Source organism: Coenobita brevimanus, chromosome 78, assembly GCF_032717465.1.
Source record: "Coenobita brevimanus isolate Jiangsu-jjx chromosome 78, ASM3271746v2, whole genome shotgun sequence".
Taxonomy (NCBI): Eukaryota; Metazoa; Arthropoda; class Malacostraca; order Decapoda; family Coenobitidae; genus Coenobita; species Coenobita brevimanus.
The window spans coordinates 10,907,969-10,931,412 of record NC_137031.1 but is presented as its reverse complement, the minus strand read 5'-3'; the positions used below and the strand labels follow the sequence as shown (position 1 = coordinate 10,931,412).

The 23,444-nt window shown below is 43.2% G+C and overlaps 1 protein-coding gene across 1 annotated transcript; it reads right to left on the bottom strand.

Moving 5' to 3' along the window:
* Positions 1 to 13,434: 13,434 nt before the first annotated feature.
* Positions 13,435 to 17,940, bottom strand: LOC145408701 (uncharacterized). The gene has a single exon (XM_080279372.1). It carries the CDS (start codon positions 17,938 to 17,940, stop codon positions 13,435 to 13,437), a length of 4,506 nt encoding a protein of 1,501 aa, XP_080135498.1.
* Between the last annotated feature and the right edge of the window lie 5,504 nt (positions 17,941 to 23,444).

Here is a 23,444-nt window from a genome sequence, read left to right as displayed (position 1 = left end):
AGCATACCATGTAATCAATTGGTAAATAAAGACAACGACCGTGAGAAGCTTGTTTACATTCACTGCCTGTGCTGCTGTGTTGTTGTATACTGAAAGGCTGCCTCTAGGAAGAACAACTCACTGGGCAACGACCTTCCTATAATGAACTACTGCTATTGGAGCCTGTGGCAGTTTAACAATAAGAAAAGTCAGCCAGGCGGCTGACATTTTATGTTGTATGGGTTTGGGGCCATTGGGACAAGGGAGGAAACGGAGATTTGTCATGAGAGGGTTGGGGGAACGGATGGTTGGGAAAGTGGGGGAAAGGGAGAGAATGATGGTTGAGGAGATAGTAGAGAGCGGGAGTCCCATTTGTGCGGTTGCCTTGAGAGAAGGAAGTAGAGGGAGGATGGGGCGAGGGAAGGGGATGGAAGAGAGGCCAGAATGTATGGGGGAAAGGAGAGGGGGACTTTTTTCTAGTCTTGTGTGAGAGAGAGAGCCTGGAGCACAGGTGCAGGGATAAGGCTGTTTGGTGGTGAGACGGGAGGGAGGGGGGGGACGGAATAGGGATAGCAGCGGGGGGGGGTAGTTACATGGGAGTTGGTTAGTGGGAACTGGTAGGTAGGCTGAGAAGCAATACTGAGGTGAGAGAGTACATGCAGGAGACTGAGTAGTTAATTGTAGCGTTGTTGCAGGAGTCGCAGGTCCTTAAAAATTTACATTTTATAGTTTATGGTAAATGTTATCCATTTTCTATAAGTTAACTTTAGAGAAAACTGAAAAAATTTATGTGTGACTGATAAACAGATTAGTATTTTTTTTTTTTTTTTCGCAGGTAGTAGATACATTCAATTAATTTTGTATGTGGGTATATATTTACTTATGAGACCAAACAAACCATCTTTCCAAGGAAATGTACCGGGGCCTTCAACTGACATACTCCACTATGAAAAAGAATTTAAAAAGATTTCCTGCTATAACACTACGATGTCTTTCCATGAATTCTAACAATTAAGTATCGGATATATATTTCCCTCATAAGTTTTACATAAACTTTTTTTTTCTTCTGTGTTTAAGGGGTGAAAACAGCAGGAGTAATCGACCCATTTCTGAGTTTCGTCTTTCGATCAATAGCCAAGCGTTTACTGACGCAGTTCGTTGACACGGCTATATAGTCGGGAGCAGGGAATTGAATATTGCGTATATGATAAATGCTACGGCGCCTAGCTATATGCACATCCAGAGAGAAAACGTGAAAAACGTGAGAAAGTAAATATTTTAGCTCAATTATTCTCCTGTAATTGTTCACCTACCTCACCATAAATGTTGAAAGTTTACACCAAGATAAAATTATGATGATAGGATTATGTACAAACGCTCACTTGCTCGCCACGCGCTTACAAAGTGCACTTTACTGGATGATGTTGATTTACGGTGCATGCGGAATGTTAGCGTTTGGTTGTGCTGAGGATCAGGATAAGACTCTAGCCTCACCGTATCACCAACATAACTTTTACGGATTATCTGAGAATTAAGAACAGTCTTGTTTGAAGGAAAACATGTTTACAAGCTAATCCATATTGGTATCCTAAGATCTTTCTTGTTCAATCTCCAGCGCAGGGAGGTCCCTAGGTCTTGGGCTGAATGTGGACACCTAAGGTGGGGGGGGGGAGTTAGCGATTTGGGGGGTGCACCCCCCACCCTCGCCCTTACTAGGCTACTAAAGGAGTTGCCAGACATATTTTATGGGTGGCCAGGGTCACCTCGGCTGTCTCCCACTACTCCACTGGTCCTATGTATGCTTCCTTCACCATAATGCTTGAGACACTGAATGAAGTGTTTAGTGAAGAGCCTGCAGGAAATACAAATAACTGCAACGCTATGAAACTGAGTGGTACAGAGTAGGCTATTCTTGCTAGAGCATGAGCTACACACTGATTTCAGTTTTTTCATCCTAAAGTTACGATAAAAATGTGGGTAGTGCTAAACATAACATCCATTCTTCACCAGTGTATACCTTGCACCGATCGTCTCAACTACTACTGTGCTACTGTTCCTTCTCCAGAGTCTGTCCGGTATGGGGACTATTTTTTTTTTTTTTTTTTTTTTTACGGTTTAATATAAACCCAAAAATTCTTGATTCTAAACGGTATTTGTCAATGCTTCTAATATAATGATCTATCTATCTATCTATTGCCAGACGCCTCAATCCCGTTTGGGGTGGCCACAAACAAATCGCCTCCAAGTCGCCCTGTCCCCAGCCATTTCACTGCCCTGCTCCCAACTCACACCCCCCTTTCTCATACACCTCTCCACCCCATCCCTTCATCTCATCCTCGGCCTCCCCCTCCCTCTTCCCCCCTCCACCTCACTCACATACACTCTCTTCGTCAGTCTTTCACCCTCCATCCTCTCCACATGGCCAAACCACCTCAGTGTGTTCCTCATAACGCTTCCTATCACATCCAAATCCACACCACAACGCTCCTTTATATCCTCATTCGTCAGCCTGTCTCTCCACGTGACTCCACAGGCTCCTCTTAAATAACTCATTTCCACTGCTCTCACTCTTGACTTGTGTCCTTCCAACAATGTCCAAGCTTCACTTCCGTACGTTAGAGTTGGTATCACAATACTGTCATGTAGTAACTTTTTCACTTCCATGCTCACTTCCCTGTTTCTTATCACTGCTTTCAAGGAACCAGCAACCTTTCTTCCCTGCTGTACCCTTTCAAGCACTTCACCCTCCAAACCTCCATCCTTACTCATCACACTACCCAAGTACTTAAACGTACTCACATTTTCCAATTCCTCACCATCTAACCTCGCTTTACATTCACTAACTTCACCTCTCTCAAAAACCATCACTTTACTCTTCCCTACATTCACCTTTAGGTTCCGTTTCTTACACACTCTCTCAAACTCATCCACCAAGCCTTGCAACTCCCCTTCGTCTTCACTCAACAACACAGTATCATCTGCAAACAACAGTACAGGGAGTTTCCAAACACTATCCTCTCTCACCAGGGCCACTCCAACATCCACTACCCTTCCTTGTACCTCTTTTATTACCCCATCCATGTACAGATTGAACAACCATGGAGACATGACACATCCCTGTTTCAACCCAACTTTCAAAGAGAAAAATTCACTTAGTTCACCATCCACACGCACTGCAGCCTTCGCACCATCGTACATACTCTTCACAGCATTCAACAACTTCCCATCTACTCCATATATTCTTAATACTTTCCACAATCCTTCTCTATCCACCCTGTCATATGCTTTCTCCAAATCCATGAAAGCCGCATACAACTTCTTTCCCTTCTCTAGAAACTTTTCCACTAGAGATCTAAGAATGAATATCTGATCTACACAACCTCTTCCCTTCCTAAAGCCTCCCTGTTCTTCTCCAACTAATTTCTCTGTTCTTTCTCTAACTCTGTCTATAAGTATCCTACCATACACTTTTCCTATTATACTAAGAAGACAAATGCCCCTATGATTACCACACACTTCTTTTTCCCCTTTTCCTTTGTACAAGGGAATAATTATACCTGACTTCCAATCCTCCGGGACTCTACCTTCCTCCCAGGCCAATTTGCACATCTTCCACATCCATTCTACTACTATCTCTCCCCCATGCTTCAGCATTTCACCACACACTCCATCAATTCCTGGGGCTTTCCCCGATTTAACTTTCTTCATTGCTTCCACAACTTCTATCCTACTGATTTCTTCCTGTCTTCTCACCTCCCTCCTTCTCCTAGCCATTCCCCAGCCACTTATACCCGCATTACATCCATCCTCTACGTTCAACAATTCCTTAAAGTGTTCTCTCCATCTGCTCACTTTTTCTCCATTCTCCACTAGTAATCTACCATTTTTATCTTTCACTCCCCTGCTAACTTCACTTCCACCCTGTCTTACTCTTTTCACTTCTCTCCAGAACATTTTCTTACAGTCCCTCCACTTTACACTCAAATTCCTTCCAAATTCCTCATCCGCTCTCTTCTTACTCTCTCTTACTAATCTTTTCACCTCTCTCTTCCTTTCCACATATAACTCTCTCTTCCACCTCTCAACTTCTTCCATGCCCCTATTTCTCATCCATTCATTGTATGCTTTCTTCTTTTGTGCCACAGCCTGTTTCACCTCTTCAGTCCACCACGCTGTTCCTTGCACCCCCCTCCGTCTTCTCTTCCTTCCACACACCACATCACATGCTGCACATATTTCTTCTGTAAATATCTTACACACACCTTCCACGTCTCCCATCTGCTCCAATTCATATTTGCCCAATCGTTCCTCCACTTCTCTCTTATACTCTGCCTTTTTCTCATCCTCTTGTAACCTTTCCACTCTCCTTGCAACTACTCCTTCCTCTCGTCTTTCCCTTCTTCTATTCCTCCATCTCACTTGCATCCTAATTCTGGCCACCACCAAGTAGTGGTCAGAAAGTCCACTCCGCCAACCTCTATACACTCTTGCATCCTTTACACATCTTCGCATCCTTTCATCCACACACACATAATCAATCATTGCCTTCCTTTCATTCAGTTCACCACCCACCCTTTTCATCACTCGCCATGTATACCTGTGGATCATTTTATGCCTGAAGAGGGTATTGGCTATCACCAACCCCCTCCCAGCACAAATGTCCACTAACGCACTCCCATTCTCATCTATCTCGGCAGGCACACCCCACTCACCAACTATTCCATCCACCTTCACATTACCAACTTTACCATTCATATCACCAGTCAAAAACACTCTCTCATTCCTTCCAAACTTTTCCATGCACACTTCCACATTTGTCCAGAACTCTTCTCTCACTCTTCTAGCACGATCTTGCGTTGGCGCATACACACACACAATCGCCCACATTTGTATTCCAACTTTCAGCTTTACCCACACAATCCTTGACCCAACTGATCCATACTGTCTTATGCTCTTCTTCCATCTTTTACTCACAACTATACACACTCCTTCCTTTGCCCTGTCATTCTCATCTACTCCTGCACATATACCCCATCCATACTCCCATTCTCTCACACTTTCTCCTCTCCATTTTGTTTCAGTTATTCCACATACATCCACTTTCGCACCCTCAAGCACCTGGACAATCTCTCTCTTTCACCTCATCATTTGCTCCTCTTACATTCCATGTACTCATTACCAAGTCCTTTGTCCGGTCCTGGGTCGTCATCGTTTGGTCAGTCCTTGTCCGAGGCTTCTTGTTTGTTTTTTTAGTTAGTTGTTTTCCGGGGAGGGGCACTAACCCTCCGCCAACCCTTTTAGTCGCCTTTTACGACAAGCAGGGATACTGGGGGAGTATTCTTGAAAACCCCCCTACCCCCAGGGGGATATAATGATGCTTTCTAATAATTGTTAGGTTATACACTGAGTGTCTCTAAAAACTTAATGAATAATGGATTTTGGTAAATGTCACCGTGCCAACGTCAAAAGCAACGGAAAAGAATTCAACACAACCCACTGAACCGGCAGAGACAAAACAAGTACCAATTAAACATATTACGGGTCCTTTTGCACTGCGGACTCTAGCCTCTTGTAACAAGATGGTGCTGCAGGCAATAATATAAATATTCTCATCTTGTGTTTCCTTTATAATCGAAAATCCGTTCATAGCTCCATATTTATTTGAAATATACTCCTTGCTCGGTCTCATGTCTGATATCCTATACTCACTTCTTTCAGCAGGAAGCATTCTAATTGGCTGTCAGCCCTTCCCCGGGCTCAGACGCTTACGTTAGGGAGGGCTGATATCCATGCATAGAAGGGGCATGCGCAGTACAAGGTTAATATATTGGTGCTTCCGGGACGATACAATTAACGCTGATACCTTGCCTGGCTATCTGGGCAAGTGAAACAAATGACGGCAGACGAACGAAGGAAGGTTGGAACATGGTCCTTAACGTGAAAGAAAGATATAATTTTGAATGAAATACCTAATATAATCTTAAAGGAAGGAAGGAATAATGTAGCACTAATCAATAATATGGCTATATGTTACAGGCAGAAAGGAGTAAGGGAAATAATATTAAATATATGATGTGAAGAGCAGTAGGAAAAGTGATAATATTCGAAATACAAACAATGAAAGAGTCACATAGGAAATCAGGAAGCTGTAGTGGCCGACGTAGTGAGGAATGGAAGGGGAAAGCTGACAGACGATGTTGGAGTGTAACTGAGCAATCAAGAAAAGGTGATGGATAGTCATAGGGCAGTTACATTTTAAACAGACAGGCCAAGGGTCATGACTCATTAAATGACCATGAATGAATCGGGTATGGCCCAAGCAAAGACAAACAAGGATAAGCATCTTCCAGTCGACGACTGGGGTGGGTTGATGTATGCCAGGGAAGAACTGAATCTGCAGGTTACACGAGGGCTGCCAAACGTTCACGGAAGAGACGGGTCAGAAGAGGGAAACAATCAAGAGCAGGAATGGGGAGGAAAGAGGGCCTAGAGGAGAGGGTTGTAGAGCGCGCCATCGACTCAGCTTGTTCATTACCTGTAATCCTAATATGGCTAGGAACCCAGCAGAAGCACACTGCGAACAAAGGTGGAACAGCTGCTCCTGAATCTGGATGATTCGAGGATGAGAAGGAGCGGTGTGTAAGGAAGCGAGAGCACTGAGAGAATCGTTCCATAGAAGATAACATGAGAAGAGAACCTAGCATCAAACTTCAGAGGAAAAAAAAAATGGCATCAGTTCTGCAGTGAAAATACTTGCAACGGAATGAAATGTGCTTTGGAAGGAGTCAGGGAATACAACAGCAAACTCGATACCGCGGCAAAATTTGAAGCCGTCAGTAAAGATACTCAAGGCAGAAGAGTGACAGGACATATGTTCGAGAAGAGAGGAGCAAAGAGTAGCTGAGGGGAAAAGAGACTTGGAGCAAGGAAGAAAAGAATGGCAGACCACAGCAGGGGAAGTAGAGGAACGGGAGGAAAGGCGAAATAAATAGATAGAAGAGTGGGAACCTGAAGGAGGAACGGAAGGAGATGGGAGACCGAGTGCAAAGAGCACTGGAGAAGGCTGAGAGGGAGTAGCTTATCTGTAAGAAACTGAAGATGTGCATAGGACCTAATAGTGAGAAGAGAATGACGATAAGATTGGTGGAACTGTCTGATTCAGCACAAAGACTTGCAGTGGGAGTTGACCGTAAAGCACCAGTAGTTGATGAAGGCCAGTATGATGAATGGAATCTAGGTTTGAGAGCAGAGGCGTATAGGGGGTGGGGGCACTCGGCCATGCCCCCCCCCCTTTTGTCCCAGTAGGCCTAAATATCTGCAGATCTAAATACGTATACAAAACATTTGCCAAGATGGCATAGGCCCCCATGAATTGGTGGCTATAGAAACTATAAACTTCCCTTATGGATTGTTATACAATGATGATTGTAACTAACAGCCTGCATTTTTGAAGAGAAGAAAGAGGTTTTTACTTGTCATAGTACAGTACTCTCTCTCTCTCTCTCTCTCTCTCTCTCTCTCTCTCTCTCTCTCTCTCTCTCGCTCTCTCTTAGTCATTAATGCGAGTTTGGTTTAATTTTTTAGATGTTTAATATAAATATGAACATTGCAGCTTCCAGGAATGAAGGAATCAACAGTTGTATGTTATGATCTAGCAGTTTTTTCTTATACATACTGGGTACTGCAGAATTCCCTAATTAAATATTATTCAAACAGCTCATTTTTGTTTTAGCCAAGATACATAAGCTTCTTTATATTATTTTGCCACTGAATATCAAATTAGTGCAACATATCCCTCCTGAGGCCTCAAAATGCCTCTAAAAATGCTTGATTTTCAAAAAATTTCCTGGGGGGGGGGGCTTGCGGCTTCCCCACAGACCCCCCGCTGTAGAGGCTCGCTTCACTCGCCTCCCCCCCCCCCACTAAAAAAAATCTTGGATTCACCTCTGTGGGGCCCGCCACTTTCCACGGTCCTATGTACACCACTGTTTGAGAGTCAGCAAATGGAGGCAGATGAATAGCCATGGTAACAATAACCGACCGGAGAAGAATAAGGACAGAGTGAAGACAAAGAAGTGTTACGGGATCAGCACCCCGCCAAAGACGAGACAGTATTTGCAGCAAATGAGGATGATGGAGAGTATGAGAGATGAGGGAAGAAATATGTGCACTCTAATTTAACCAAGAGTCAAATGTAAGGCTAAGAAATGCGACTGAGGAGTGGTAGAGAAGATGGATATTATATAAGTAAAGAGAATTATGTGGTATGGTTCACGAACGAGTAAACTTTCCGGCTAAGGACATTAAGGTGAAAAAACGATAACCATGAGTAGTAGTCCAAGTGGTGGCAGTATCAGTGGCGGACTGAAGAAGGAATTGGAGACGAGGCAGGTGTGAATCTGCAGCGTAAACAGCAAAATCATCAACATACAGAAAGGCCAAAACAGAAGGGGTTGAGAAGAGACAGTGCCATTTATACCTGTGAGAAAAAGGATATCATTAATGATGCAGCCCTGGGGGACCCCATGTTAGAGAAAGTCAGGGTGTAGGTGGCCTCATAGACGGACATGAAGGATTCGGAGGGAAAGAAAATTCTGAAGAACACTTACGTTACCATGCAGACCAAGAAGACGAAGACAATGAAGAATATAATACCTCCATGCTGTGACATGTCTTTTCTAAATTTAAAAAAAAAAAAAAAAAGCAATTTCCAACTGGTTGCTTGGAAAAGCCGAGCAGGTGAAATATTTAAGTCTAAAAAAAGGATCTAAGGTGCTGTGCGTAATGCGATACCAAAATTGTAAGGAGGAAAGAAGACAGCGCGATTCAAGTTGCCACATAAGTTAAGTATTGACCATCCGTTCAAGACGTTTACATAAACAATTAAACAAAAGCATTCGGGGGTTGACTGCTAATCGCTCACCAAAACATTTTGTTGGATAAGGTGCAAGATACCTACAAACCCAATATGCAGAATATTAGCCAAACTCTACAGAATCGAGTCACCGCATTTTGCAAAAAAAAAACAAAAAAAAACAATCCATATAAAAATGAAACAAAGGGCGGGCATTCAGTTGCCTTTGATCAAATCCTCACCAAAAGTATTAGGCTTTTGCACATCCACATAATCGCAATTTCCTGAAAATTTGGTGAAAATTCGTCCACAACTTCTCAAGATATGCAGGGAACACACACACACACACACACACACACACACACACACAGATGCTGGCAAAAAATTATCGCTCCGCCTTGCTAAAGTCGGACAATAACTAGTCAGGGCTATGGAATGGTAATCTTGAGAATGGTGACCAAGTTTACCAGGCCTGAGAAATGGGAAGCTGATTGCTATTCACCTTTGAGAATGAAAGAAAACTTTAGTCCAAAATATTTTGTTTTACAGAGAAAGACATGGCTTGTGGGGAGAGATGTGTTAACATAGTATTGTATGATGAACACCATCATGTCGTTCACTTGCATTTTTACAGGATTTAAGTGAAGACGACAGTTACAAAGAGAAGAGGGAGCATTAAGAATTCCTTCAGTTGACAAAGAAAATGAGATTAGTACAGATTCAAAATCAGGTTTAAGGCGATGATAATCTGGAGAGAGTTGAGACCCGCTACTAATAAGACTAAAATAATTACCCAAAGCATCGGCAATTAAGGAAGAATCAACCACGGACTGACCACCGATATGAGGAACCGGAGCCTAGGGTGGGATATGTTTGCCTGATGTCCTCCGAAGTCGGGACTAAACTGCCGCAACAGGCATATATTCCAAAATAGAAGAGACATACTGTGGTCCCTCCAACTAGAATATTTAGCCGGACGGATTGTACGACGGAAAGCAGCAGAAGCTCTGCGAAATATGTGGAGACTATAAATCTGATCAGGTGTGGACTGTTTGCGACGGAAACTTTTCAGGTGGCACGTTTCACAAAGAGGGATTGTAAACAAGAACTAGAACACCTTGGAATACGTTTGGCACAGTGGCGTCATTTGTGGGGTATGGGGGTGCGGACAGCACTGGGTGACATCATCAGAGGGGCTGATGCCAAAATGACTGCTTATAAATTATTATACAGTGTTTCAGCAGAATTTGCTTTAAACAAAAATATCCCTGTAGTTAGTTATAACAACAAAAACATTTTTAATAAGCCCAGCTTATATGTACCAATATACCTATGAAGCTATGCTAATTTACTTTTTGAACGGTTTAATGTGCTCCAGTTTCAATGACGCCTCGAATCACGTGGTTTCGTCTGTACGCGCTACTAAGGATTCTGTACAGTCTGGTACAGGAGGAGATTCATGGGTGGGTGACGCCACGAGTTACCGCACTGGGTGACACCATCTCTAGTGACGTCACTGGCCAGGCAGTTGAAGGTTGGATATCATGAGAAATAGCGATGAAAGCGGCACTTAAAACCAGAACAAAGAAGGACAACATATCTTGTTGAGACGAAGAGGAGGAAGAAGGAAGAGAGGGCACTGTAAGAGAAGAGAATATCTCCCAGTCAGGAGCATGGAACTGCCAACGGCGGGGAGTGGGGGGGACGAGGAAGACAACAACAATAGACAGGAGAGTTTGACAGAGAGATGGTCACTAAAAAATGATTGTCTTCTAATACTTACCACTGAAAAACTGAGAGAAATCGAACGTGAGCAAAGAGACAGATCCAGGGAAGAGGGGGACTAAGTACGGAGGCCAAAGTGGGTAAGGGTGCCAGTGTTAAGGGTGAAGAGGTCTTAAGAAAGAAACTCTTCTAATAAGCACCTTGTAGTTGTGATCACAGAGGCATTGCATAGGAAGTGTCGGCAACTGAAAACACCAAGAAGAATTGGAGGAGGAAAGGAATGAAGGAGCAAGGCAGAGTTTGGAAAATCAAGAGGGACCAAAGAAGATAAGCTCTAACAGTGATCCATTGACGGAGAAAGACACGGGCAGAAGTATGAGGGATAGAAGAAAGTGAGAGAGGTTCAATGGGAACATCATTGCAGAAAAGGAAGGCAGTATCTTATGAAGGAGGGGATCCAAGAAAAAGTATAACCCGAAATAGGAACCTGGGAAGTATAGAGAAAAGTTTCTTGAAGGGAGGGAAGAGGATTACAGGAGGAACTAAATAAGGTCCATATGATGGGTACAGAGGTCTCTAGCATTCTACTGAGGAACTGCCATGACAAAGGTAAGAATCAGGTTTTGGAGGAGCACAGAGACTGTTTATGGCATTGGCATAGGTAAATCAAGATATCGGAAGAGACTGGGGAAGAGAGGTAGAGCGTAGTTATCACAGAAGAGGAAGGTGACTGGACAGAGGAAGAGAGTGAAATAGAAGAGAATGGGAGGAGAAGGCTCAGGTGGGTTTGGAGGAATGGGAGGGGGTGGCTCAGGAGAGGTAGAAGAGATGGAAGAAGAAAGGAATGAGGAAAGAGGGGAATGTATTTCTACAGTGACAAGGATAGGCCAGGAGGGAGTACGGTGAAGGTAATTGAGGATACTTTGCAGGGAATTTATTTCAATTGGACATGACAAAGGCTGAGTGGGAGCCGGCAATAGAGCATTAAAGCACTGTTGTTTGGAGTAGGGGGAGCACTGGATAGGCTGAGCAGTAGAACTGGTGACAGGTATAGAAGTGGAGATACTGGAAAAGCTGGCTATCTGTGGCATAGGGTAGGTTGGGCCACGGAGCCATATGAGATGCCAGGGGAGTGACGTAAGCGATGCACTTATTGGCAGGCATCTCTAAGGGAAAAGCCCGGTGTCATATGGACGGAGTGACTTTATGCTGGAAGTTACCGTTCCCTTCTCTATCAAGCCTAAATTAACCTAACCTAACCTAACCTTAACCTAACCTTATCCTATATCATATAAACCTAAATTAAACTAATTTTAATTCACGAAATGACTAATTTCACAATCAGCCTGTAACATACATATATATCTTTATTTATATATATCCATATATCGACCTATAGTTACCTACAGGTCGATAAGACATCGAACTATCTTCCTGGCACATGTATTTCATACAATGTTGTTGATAAATGGCACAAAATTTGAGATAACATGCAGATACTTTCAAAATAGAAGCTAAACGGCCGCTCGGCGCATGCGCACTGAGCAGAACGGTAACTTTCAGCATAAGTCACTCCGTGCATACGATACTGGTTTTCCAACGGGTGTGGGACACTTCGACCTTGAAATTGTAAACATTGCACATCCTGTAGGAGGTTGTACGAAATCCCCCGCAGTTCGGGAGGGACCGGAAGGTACACCCGAAAGCACACATTTCTGACCTCCAAGTACCCGGAGTTGAAGCTAGTGAACCCCGTGTGATTAAGCACCCCACTCCCACCGCCTGTGGCCCAACTCCAGTGTAAACGTTGTTGGACAGATGTGGAACTGCAAAAGCTTGTGATGTTACAGTGTGTCAGTATTGTTTTTATGGATAATTAGAACCAGTAGGGTTTTTTTTTTATAGGCACTTAATGTGTAACACTGCACTATTATCAACAACATAACTGTATGGATATGAGAAAGGCACGAAAGTGAAAGAAGACTGTCATGGCCAAGTTACGGAAACAGTCTCATATGTGAAAGAAGACTACCATGATTCCAGAGTTGCACTATTACTACTACTCACATAGTTGGAAATGACCCATCATTCATTTGTACACTGGGGCTAGGAAAATGTAAATTGGAGAATATAATTTATTCACAAAATTATAACTTAATCCTAACTTAATCCTAAGCATAAGAAAGTAAACTACAAGAGAAGTAACCTTAGGAACACTGCTTCACATTACTGGTGACATAACAACCTTACTGAGAACAGACCATCAAGAGGGTGGTGACTGAGAAGCAGGTAGCATGTCCGCAGGTGTTTCTATGCTAACACCTGCTGTAGACCAAGAGGGCAGTGTGGGCAGAGTTTAGAGCTTCTTCAGTATGCAGGAGTTTCCATCCTCACCCTTCATAGGCTCACAAGTGTCACAGCGGGGAGGGAAAGTCGAGAGTCGAGGGCACACTTCACGTGAAGAGCTGCTATATCCTTTCCATACCAGTGCTGCTGATCAACTGCCCAAACCCCAGCTCACAGTCACCACCTCACTTCCCTTGATTCGTACAATGGAGAAATTGAAGCAGTATCATACAATTCATAATAATTAATCACACTCCGAAAATTACAAAATAAGTATACATAAACATACTACATTTGAAAGATCCACAATAAAGTATAATTTACTTCCGTGCTCCGAACAGCCTCATTACCAGAGAACTAAAACTAACCCAAGTTTTAATGAAACAAACCAGAGAAACTAAATTATACCCTTTTAGAACAAAGATCCAATATTGAACCCTTATAGTCATGAATCATTCTGACATTACCCCCTGAACAAAAGAACTTGTACCCAAGTTCTAACAACTAATATTACGTTCTAGAAAATTATATCACACATCATGGCCAGCTAAATTCCAGTTAATTTTAACATTATACTTCTCCAGAATTACATCTTCATCAATACCAAGTACATGCAAGCCCAAACAACCTGAGCCAACATCTGTCACAGAATCTGAACGAATTCCCAAACTTGAACAGCATGTGTTATATCCTTCATTCAAACGACTAAGATAATCTGCCCCTACATTCTCAGCTCCTTTAATGTACTCTGCACTGTACTCAAATTGCTGCATGTATAATGCCCACCGCATAATCCTTGCATTGGAATTCTTAGCAGTCTTGAGGTAATGCAGAGGCAGATGATCTGTCTGAACAACAAACCTTCGTCCATACAAAAACTGGCGAAACTTTCTTACACCCTCAATGATTGCTAATAACTCTCTTTCAACAACACTGTAGTTCCTCTCCGCTTGTCCCAGCTTCCTGCTATGGTATGATATAGGCCACAGTTCATTTCCATGGGACTGCATCAGCACAGCACCAATACCCACACCTGACGCGTCTGTTCTTAAAACAAAGTCTTTAGATAAATCTGGCAAATGGAGAATAGGCTTATTAGTCATTTTGTTCTTTAGAGTATCAAATGCTCTTTGCTCTAAATCTGTCCACACTACCTTATTTGGACTGCTCTTCTTTGTTAGATTGGTTAATGGTTCTGCAATTGTAGAGTAGTTTGGTATGAATGCTCTGTAATAGCCTGTTAGTCCCAAGAACGAACGAACTTGTTTTTTAGTTCTGGGGGCAGAAGCTTCAACTATTTTCCCAACCTTATCTTTCTGGGGCTGGCATATCCCATTTCCTATTCTATGACCAAAGAAATCCACTTCAGCTTGACCCACTACACATTTGGATGGATTTACTACTAAGCCTGCTTCCTTAAGTCTGAAAAATACCTGATCCAACAATTTCAAATGCTCATGAAAAGTCGAGGAATGTACCAAAATGTCATCAACAAATATTTCTATGCCAGACATACCTCCCAACACACTCCTCATTGTCCTGTTAAACACTGCAGGTGAATTGCACAAGCCAAAAGGAAGGACTTTGAACTGATATAAACCCTTGGGAGTACTAAATGCAGTGTACTTCCTACTATCCACATGTAATGGAATCTGCCAGAATCCTTTAGAAAGATCTAGTTTTGAAAAATATCGGGACCCTGATAATTTTGAAAAGATATTCCCCTGGTCAAACATAGGCTTTGCATCAAACCCAGTTACACCATTTAATTTCCTAAAGTCTCCACAGAGTCTCACTCCTTTATCCTTTTTACGTACAACCACTACAGGACTATTATAGGGAGCATTAGATTTTTCAATTATCCCTGCTTCTTCCATTGCATTAAGTTCTTTCTCTACCTCAGCTTGCAAACTATATGGTATAGCATAAGGCTTACTTCGAACAGGGGTTTTGTCAGTCAAAACAATTTCATGGGGAGGAACATTTGCTAGCTTTGGTGTACTAGAGAACACTTCTGAGTACATACTCAACAAATCACATATCTTACCTCTCTCTAATGGAGACAAAGTTACTGACAACTCTACATCTTTCCAAGACTTCTCAGTGGTTGGTATAGGTAGCAAAAGATTTTCAACCTCGTCAGAGTACTCAATAACTGTAGCAGCACTTACATCTGATTCGGCTACATCACAATCATCTGGATCGTAGTCTACTTCATATTTCTTCAGCATATTCACATGAAATCTTTTCTTCTTCCCCCTTATATCTATTACATAATTCAAAGCAGAAGGACACTCTACAATCTTATATGGACCTCTCCAGTTCATGAGTAATTTATTATGGTCAGTTGGTAAAAGCAGCAAAACTTGATCACCCACCTTGAAAGTTCTGTCACTAGCCCTACGATTATAGTAGCTCTTATCCAACTCCTGTGCCTTATCTAATTCTTCCCTTGCTAGCTTACATGTGTTTTCCAATCTCTCACCGAGATCTAGAACATAGCTGTAGGTACTAACAGTCTCGGGTGTGCTGACCGATCCATCCCAAATCTCTCTTAGTACATCCAAAGGACCCCTCACTGTTCTTCCATAAACTAACTCAAAAGGGGAGAATCTAGTACTCGACTGGGGTGCTTCTCTATATGCAAAGAGCAATGGTGCTATGTATCTTGGCCAATCCTTAGGTGCCTCATCACACATTCGTTTCAGCATTTTCTTAAGTGTACCGTTAAATCTTTCTACTAAGCCATTACACATGGGATGAAATGGAGTGGTTTTAAGAGATTTTATTGACAATAGCCGTTCAACTTCCCTCATCATTGCTGAAGTAAATTGGCTCCCTCTGTCAGTCAAAACCTCCTTTGGAATACCAATTCTAGAATAGATCTCCATCAACGCATCCGCCACTGTAGTAGTCTCTATATTAGGCAAGGCAACTGCTTCTGGATACCGAGTAGCAAAGTCTACGAGAGTGAGTATATACCTGTCTCCACTATCTGCCCTAGGTGTAATAGGCCCAACTATGTCTATACCCACCCTAGCAAATGGCTCGTCTATTACTGGCATAGACCTAAGCTTTCCTGGTTTTATGCTACCTTTATCCACGGTTCTCTGACACACATCACATGACCTACACCAGCGGCTGACATCAGCCACCATACCTGGCCAAAAGAAAGTTCCTTGAATCCCGTCCAGAGTCTTTTTGTACCCCATATGGCCACTCATGATTCCCTCATGACCTAATTTGAACACTTCCTTACGATAGTTCTTTGGCACAATCAACTGTTGTTTTGTCACTCCTCTAACTGTCATCTCTCTGTATAATCTACCCCCTTTAAGAATAAAGGTTGACACTCTTCCTCTTGCCTGAAACACTTTCTTACTTTGAACATGACTTCTTATAGAGTTCAAAGTTCTATCATCCTCTTGATTTTTCACAAATTCTGATGTAGACACGAAAGTATCAACATTGCTCACCTTCAGGGGTTGTTTAACTTTACCGTCCTTGCGACTTTGTGCTCTAGTAACTGCAGCAACGAGTCCAGCGTCTGATGATCCACCAGCAGTACTCCTCGAAGTTCGTTCCAACTCTGTGGTTACTTCGTCCGTTGCTTCAGTGTCAGATCTTCCACTCGGGACTCTGTTCCTGGTTAGGTTCAAGTCCTCTGCGTTGTCTTGTTCAGCCAAGCTTTGATCACTGGTAGACTGTATACTTGTGAGGGAATATGGATTGTCAGTTACACCACCAACAACTAAATCGTAAACTGGGGTCTTACACACAGCAGCATAAACTTTCCCTATTAACCAAGGTGTAGAAATTTCAACTTCTACCTCTGGCAACACTATCACTGCCCCATTCACCAATTTCAGTGAAACTGTTCTCCCAGTATAGTGTCTCAATGAAACTAGCTTCTCTGCTACAACACAAGTAGTTGACCCACTATCTAGCATTGCTGTAACAGCTTGCCCTTCTACCAAGCCATTGTTCAATATTAAGTTCTTATAACTTTGCCCATTCCCATTAAATTTGGTAGCTGAACCACTAACTGTCCTACTTTTAGCTTTCACAGATGCTTTTCCTGATGCAGCGGCACTGGTCTGTTTTGATTTATTAAAAGTACACTGAGCTTTTCTATGGTCTAGTTTACCACACTCCCAACATCCTTTACTACCAAACTTACTGTCACTCCCTGAGGTCTTTGTCTTGATCTGCGTTGTAGAGCGTTCTGAAGGTTTCTCTTGCCCTTCAGCCACGGGTTTGTTGACCTTCTTGTTAATCTGGGAAGGGTGACCATGGGCATCAATCCAACGATCTGCCTCCTCCCCACAAACCTGCAAACTCTTAACTTCTTTCTCCTTTAAAAACATCATTAGAGCTGGAGGACACTGCCTTAAAAATTGCTCCCTTGCAAAGAGATCTGCTAAATTCTCAAAGGTCTGACTGGATCCATCCGCTTCCAACCACTTAACAAGAGTCCTTTTGATTCGACAAGCTAGTTGCACTGCAGACTCGCCATCACGAAACTTTGTGTCGCGAAACCGTTTCCTACAACCCTCTGCTGTCACATCGTAACCTCTCAAAAGTGCGGACTTCAGATCATCAAAATCTGCAATGATGTCGTCAGTGAACTGGTGATACATCTCGAGAGCTCGACCCGTTAGTAGAGATGCTAAGGCAGCTGGCCACACCGACCTCTCCCATCTTGCAGCTTGAGCTACCCTCTCAAAGCGAGCCACATAAGAATCTATATCATCTTTGGCCTCATCGAAAATTGGCAGCTTAGGGGGATTAATTACGGTTGCAACTGGTCGAACGTTCTGACCAGCAGCAGCAGCACTAGCAGCAGCAGCAGCCCTCGAAGCTTCAATCTGTGCCTCTAATTCTAAAATCTTTAGCTTCCTCTCTTGAGCCCGCTCCTCTCTCTGCCGATTTTGCTCTATCACTCTCTCTTCTCTTACCCAGGTAATAAGCTTGTCACCCTCTAATCCCATTTGTTTTCCCTCTTCAGTTAACCTCTTTATAGTGTCTGAACTCATGGTGAAAATCTAAAGATTATAAACTTCCCTCTATACTGCCAACCCGCGTGCACAACGAATTAATGGGTCCCTGTTCGGGCGCCAGATGTCATGGCCAAGTTACGGAAACAGTCTCATATGTGAAAGAAGACTACCATGATTCCAGAGTTGCACTATTACTACTACTCACATAGTTGGAAATGACCCATCATTCATTTGTACACTGGGGCTAGGAAAATGTAAATTGGAGAATATAATTTATTCACAAAATTATAACTTAATCCTAACTTAATCCTAAGCATAAGAAAGTAAACTACAAGAGAAGTAACCTTAGGAACACTGCTTCACATTACTGGTGACATAACAACCTTACTGAGAACAGACCATCAAGAGGGTGGTGACTGAGAAGCAGGTAGCATGTCCGCAGGTGTTTCTATGCTAACACCTGCTGTAGACCAAGAGGGCAGTGTGGGCAGAGTTTAGAGCTTCTTCAGTATGCAGGAGTTTCCATCCTCACCCTTCATAGGCTCACAAGTGTCACAGCGGGGAGGGAAAGTCGAGAGTCGAGGGCACACTTCACGTGAAGAGCTGCTATATCCTTTCCATACCAGTGCTGCTGATCAACTGCCCAAACCCCAGCTCACAGTCACCACCTCACTTCCCTTGATTCGTACAATGGAGAAATTGAAGCAGTATCATACAATTCATAATAATTAATCACACTCCGAAAATTACAAATTAAGTATACATAAACATACTACATTTGAAAGATCCACAATAAAGTATAATTTACTTCCGTGCTCCGAACAGCCTCATTACCAGAGAACTAAAACTAACCCAAGTTTTAATGAAACAAACCAGAGAAACTAAATTATACCCTTTTAGAACAAAGATCCAATATTGAACCCTTATAGTCATGAATCATTCTGACAAAGACCTACAAAGTATCATGTGCAAATTATACTTTCATCCTATATTATAATGTTACAAATAAGTATATTATAGTAAACAACATCTGTTGAAAGATACGATGTCTTTTCACAGCCACTCTCACTCCCACCTCCACCACCATTCTCTGTGGGTTCCTGTCTCCACCACGCGCCTCTCTTGCACTCTTGTCCACCATTCCCATCATTTGTTAGCCAACATAAACTAAGATAATGATGAAATGATCCATTAGGGATTTATCATATATATTTTCTTACACCTCTGTATTAAGCACCATCAAATCAATAACATACAATACATAAGCTGTTACATGACATATGCACTGCAAGCTGGACCTTGTGTTACAAGGACATACAGTTAAACATAGGTTATGTGTGGTTTTGGACGTCCATTAATTCATATTAACGTAGCAATTTAAGCCTTACATTATAAACACATAAGGTTTATGTTCCTGTCATTGTCGTATTAACTAAATGGATCAGGTATCGGCTCTGACGAACCACAAACTCTCTGTATACGATCGACCCACTTCAATCGTATACATAATGACATTATGTCACTATCGTGAATTAATGTACGTCCAAAACGACACTTAACCCATGTTAAGGATAAACAACTGTATGTCCTTGTAACACAAGGTCCAACTTGCTGTGCATATGTCGCATAGCAGCTTTCAACAGGATGAAATAGTTGGCAGGTATAGTAAGTATTGTATGTTACTGATTTAATGGTGCTTAATACAGAGGTGTATGATATAATATGAGCAATATATGATGGATCATTTCACCACTATCTCAGTTTATGTTAATAAAGGGTGGGAATGGGGGACGGGAGGGTTAGAGAGGCATGTGGTGGAGATAGGAACCCAGAGAGAAGGGTGGCAGAGGTGTGAGTGAGACTGGGTATGAAAACACATCATATCTTGCAACAGCTGTTGTGTTTCGGGGTCGCGGTAGTTCAGTCGGTAGAGAGTTGGCCTGCAGTCCCACTAGACCCAGGTTCAAATCCCCGCTGGGGCAGGGAACAGTTTAAGGATTTGAATTTCATTAAATCAGACTTTACTTATCTACTAGAAGACCTGCCAACATGTAGTAAAAATACCCCTGCTAATACCAATACACCAGTCCTGAATGAGACAGCCCTAGCATGTACAGTAATCCCCGCACTATCCGGATGCCCACTTTCCGGACATCGTCACTTACCGGATATTTTGGTCCCGGGATCCAATATTCCCAAAATGGGCCAAAAATTGCAAAAAATTCGAAAAAAAATCTGACATTTTTCCCCCCATAATTTGAATTTGGCGCTCGCATCGTGGACCAGCTGTGTTTTGGTGCGTAGTTCTGCCACCATCCGCCAGAGAGCCCCTGCATCCTCCCCACTTACTGCCCGTCTCTTGCTGTGAGTGCACGCTTGTGATCATGGCCGCCCACGTGCTCGCTTTTCTGGTGGTGCCCTACCTGCTGTAGGCTCTCCTGCTACTCTCCTGCCTCTTGTTAGTGCGTGTGATGATGGCCCCGCCGCCTGAGAAGAGGAAGAGAGTGGTTTTGACTCTGGAGAAGAAGAGGGAGATATTGGACAAGGTGGACGCGGGATGGTCAACCTCACGCATCCTCTGTGAATTCAACCTGGCCTGGTCTACTTTGATATCAAGAGATCTCACGACAAACTCATGCAGTACACAGCTGACTTCTCGTCGAAGAGCAAATGCAACGTGGAGAGGAAGATGATATTTACTCCCCGGTATGCAGAAGTCGACCACTCCACGTTGATTTGGTATCAACAGCATCGTGCTGCTGGTGTGCTGGTGCGTGGCATGGAGCTGAAGGCTGCTGCTGAGAAGTTTGCAGGACTTCACGATGCCCCAGACTTCAAGGCATCCAAGGGTTGGCTATTTGTGTTCAAGTAACGACATGGCCTTACCAACCGTTAGGCCCATGGCGAAGTTTTGGACGCCAACGAGGATGGAGTAGATGAGTTTCGGTACAAGGTGAAGCGCTTGATCGACAGGAGTAGACTGTAGCACCAGTCGAGCAGGGCAGTACTCCCAAGGTGGATTGAAAGCTGATGACAGGGAGAGCTGGAGCTCCCATTTCATCAGCCCTCAGGACTAGGTCCCGACCATCCCCCTTTGCTGAACTTTTTCAGTGTCTCAGTAACACAGAGTAGGCCAGCATGCTCTCCAGTACAAGTTTCTCTAACTATCAACACCAAACTACATGCACAGTACACACCACACTTCCTTTTCAAAATTTAAAAAGAAAAAATGGCATCGAATAACATAGCCTCAGAGTCCCCAGGGGGGGGACGATAAATGCCCCCACCTTCTGCCCCTCTCCCGGTGATGACTCAAGATGCCTGGAATCATTGTCTGACTCTTCTTCTTCATTTCTGCAACATTCGTGGCATTTCCTCTAACTTTCGCTCTGTTGAGCACCACCTCTCCTTCTCTAAACCTCACCTTCGTTTTCTAACTGAGACTCAGATGTCTCAGGCAACTGACAGTAGACCCTTTTCTGTATCCTCCTACTTTATCTATACTCATTTCAAAGCCAAAGGTGGCTGTTGTGTATATATACGCAACACCTTATCTTGCTCTCGTGTTCCTGAACTTGATTCTTCCGAATTCTCTACACTCTGGCTTCGGCTTTCCTGTCATTCTCTGACTAAATATATCTGTGCTGTTTACTTATCTCCTAATTCTACTGACTATCAAAAATTCTTTGACTATCTTACTTCTACGATGGAACACATTCTATCCATTTCTCCTTTCTCTGAAATCTCCATTCTAGGAGATTTCAATGTTCACCACCACCTTTGGCTCTCCTCTCCTTTCACTGATCCACCTGGTGAACAAGCCTACACCTTTTCTATCCTTAATGACCTAGAGCAGCTTGTACAGCACCCTACCCGTATCCCTAACTGCCTTGGAGAGAGGTCCAACATACCTCACCTCTTCCTTACAACTAATCCTTCTGCTTACACTGTTAATCTTTTCTCTCCGTTGGGCTCCTCCGATCACAACCTTATCACCTTAACCTGTCCTATCGCTCCGGTACGGCCTGCAGACCCTCCGAAAAAACGTCGTCTGTGGCACTTTGGAGCTGCGGATTGGGAGGCACTCAGGCAGTACTTCTTTGATTTTCCCTGGAATGATTATTGCTTCCATGGCTGGGAGCCATCTGGGTGTGCCTTGCGCATTACAGAGGTTATTCTCTCGGGCATGGAAGCACACATTCCTTTCTCATATCCTGTGCCTAATGCACGAAAGCCTTAATTTAATCATGCTTGTTCTAATGCTGTCTGCAACAAGGAGAGGGCCTATAAAAGGTACCAGAGCCAACCCACCCCTGAATCACATCTTTTATACGTTTCTGCCCGGAATCGTGCTAAGTCTGTTCTTCGCTCTGCTAAAAATAATTTCATCCGTACTAAGTGCTCTCAACTTTCTAACTCGAATTCTTCCCGCTCCTTCTGGCACCTTGCCAAAAACCTTTCTAACAACTTTACCTCATCATCCTTCCCTCCTCTTTTCTACTCTGATAGCTCTGTAGCTATTTCTTCTACTGATAAAGCAGATCTCTTCGCTCAGACTTTCTCCTCCAATTCTACCTTAGACGATTCCAGTGCTGTTCCTCCATCACTTCCCCCCTCTGACTTCTTCATGGCTGACATTAAAATTTCTTCAGCTGATGTATTTTCTGCTGTCACAGGCCTCAATACTAATAAGGCATCTGGGCCTGATGGAGTCCCTCCTGTTGTTCTCAAGAACTGTGTTTCTGTGCTTACACCCTGCCTAGGCAAACTCTTTCACCTTTCTCTGTCAACTTGTACCTTTCCTTCTTGCTGGAAGTTTGCTCTAATTCAGCCAGTCCCAAAGAAGGGTGACCATTCCCAACCCTCTAACTATCGTCCAATTGCTATAACATCTTGTATCTCAAAAGTTTTCGAGTCTGTTCTTAATAGAAAAATTTTAAAGCATCTTTCCTATCATAACCTTCTTTCTGATCGTCAGTATGGGTTCCGTTAGGGACACTCCACTGGCGATCTTCTCACCTACCTTTCAGACTCCTGGTCATCCTCCTTTCGGGACTTTGGCGAAAGCTTTGCCATTGCACTTGACATCTCTAAGGCTTTTGATCGAGTCTGGCATAAATCTTTAATTTCCAAACTGCCCTCTTACGGTTTCTATCTTTCTATCTGTGCCTTCATCTCTAGCTTCCTTTCTGGTTGTTCTATAGCCGTTGTTGTAGACAGCCATCGTTCTTCTCCTAGATCTATTAACAGTGGTGTTCTTCAGGGCTCTGTCCTATCACCAACTCTCTTCCTTTTATTCATCAATGACCTTCTAAGCTGTACATCTAACCCTATCCACTCATATGCTGATGACTCCACCCTTCACCTTTCCATTCGATTCCCGCAACGTCCATCTCTGCAGTTACTTCAACAAACAAGGGATGAGGCTATGGCACATCTAATGTCTGACTTGGCTCGTATCTCTAATTGGGGTACAAATAATCTTGTTGTTTTTTATGCATCACAGACTCAGTTTTTGCACCTGTCAACCCGACAAAATC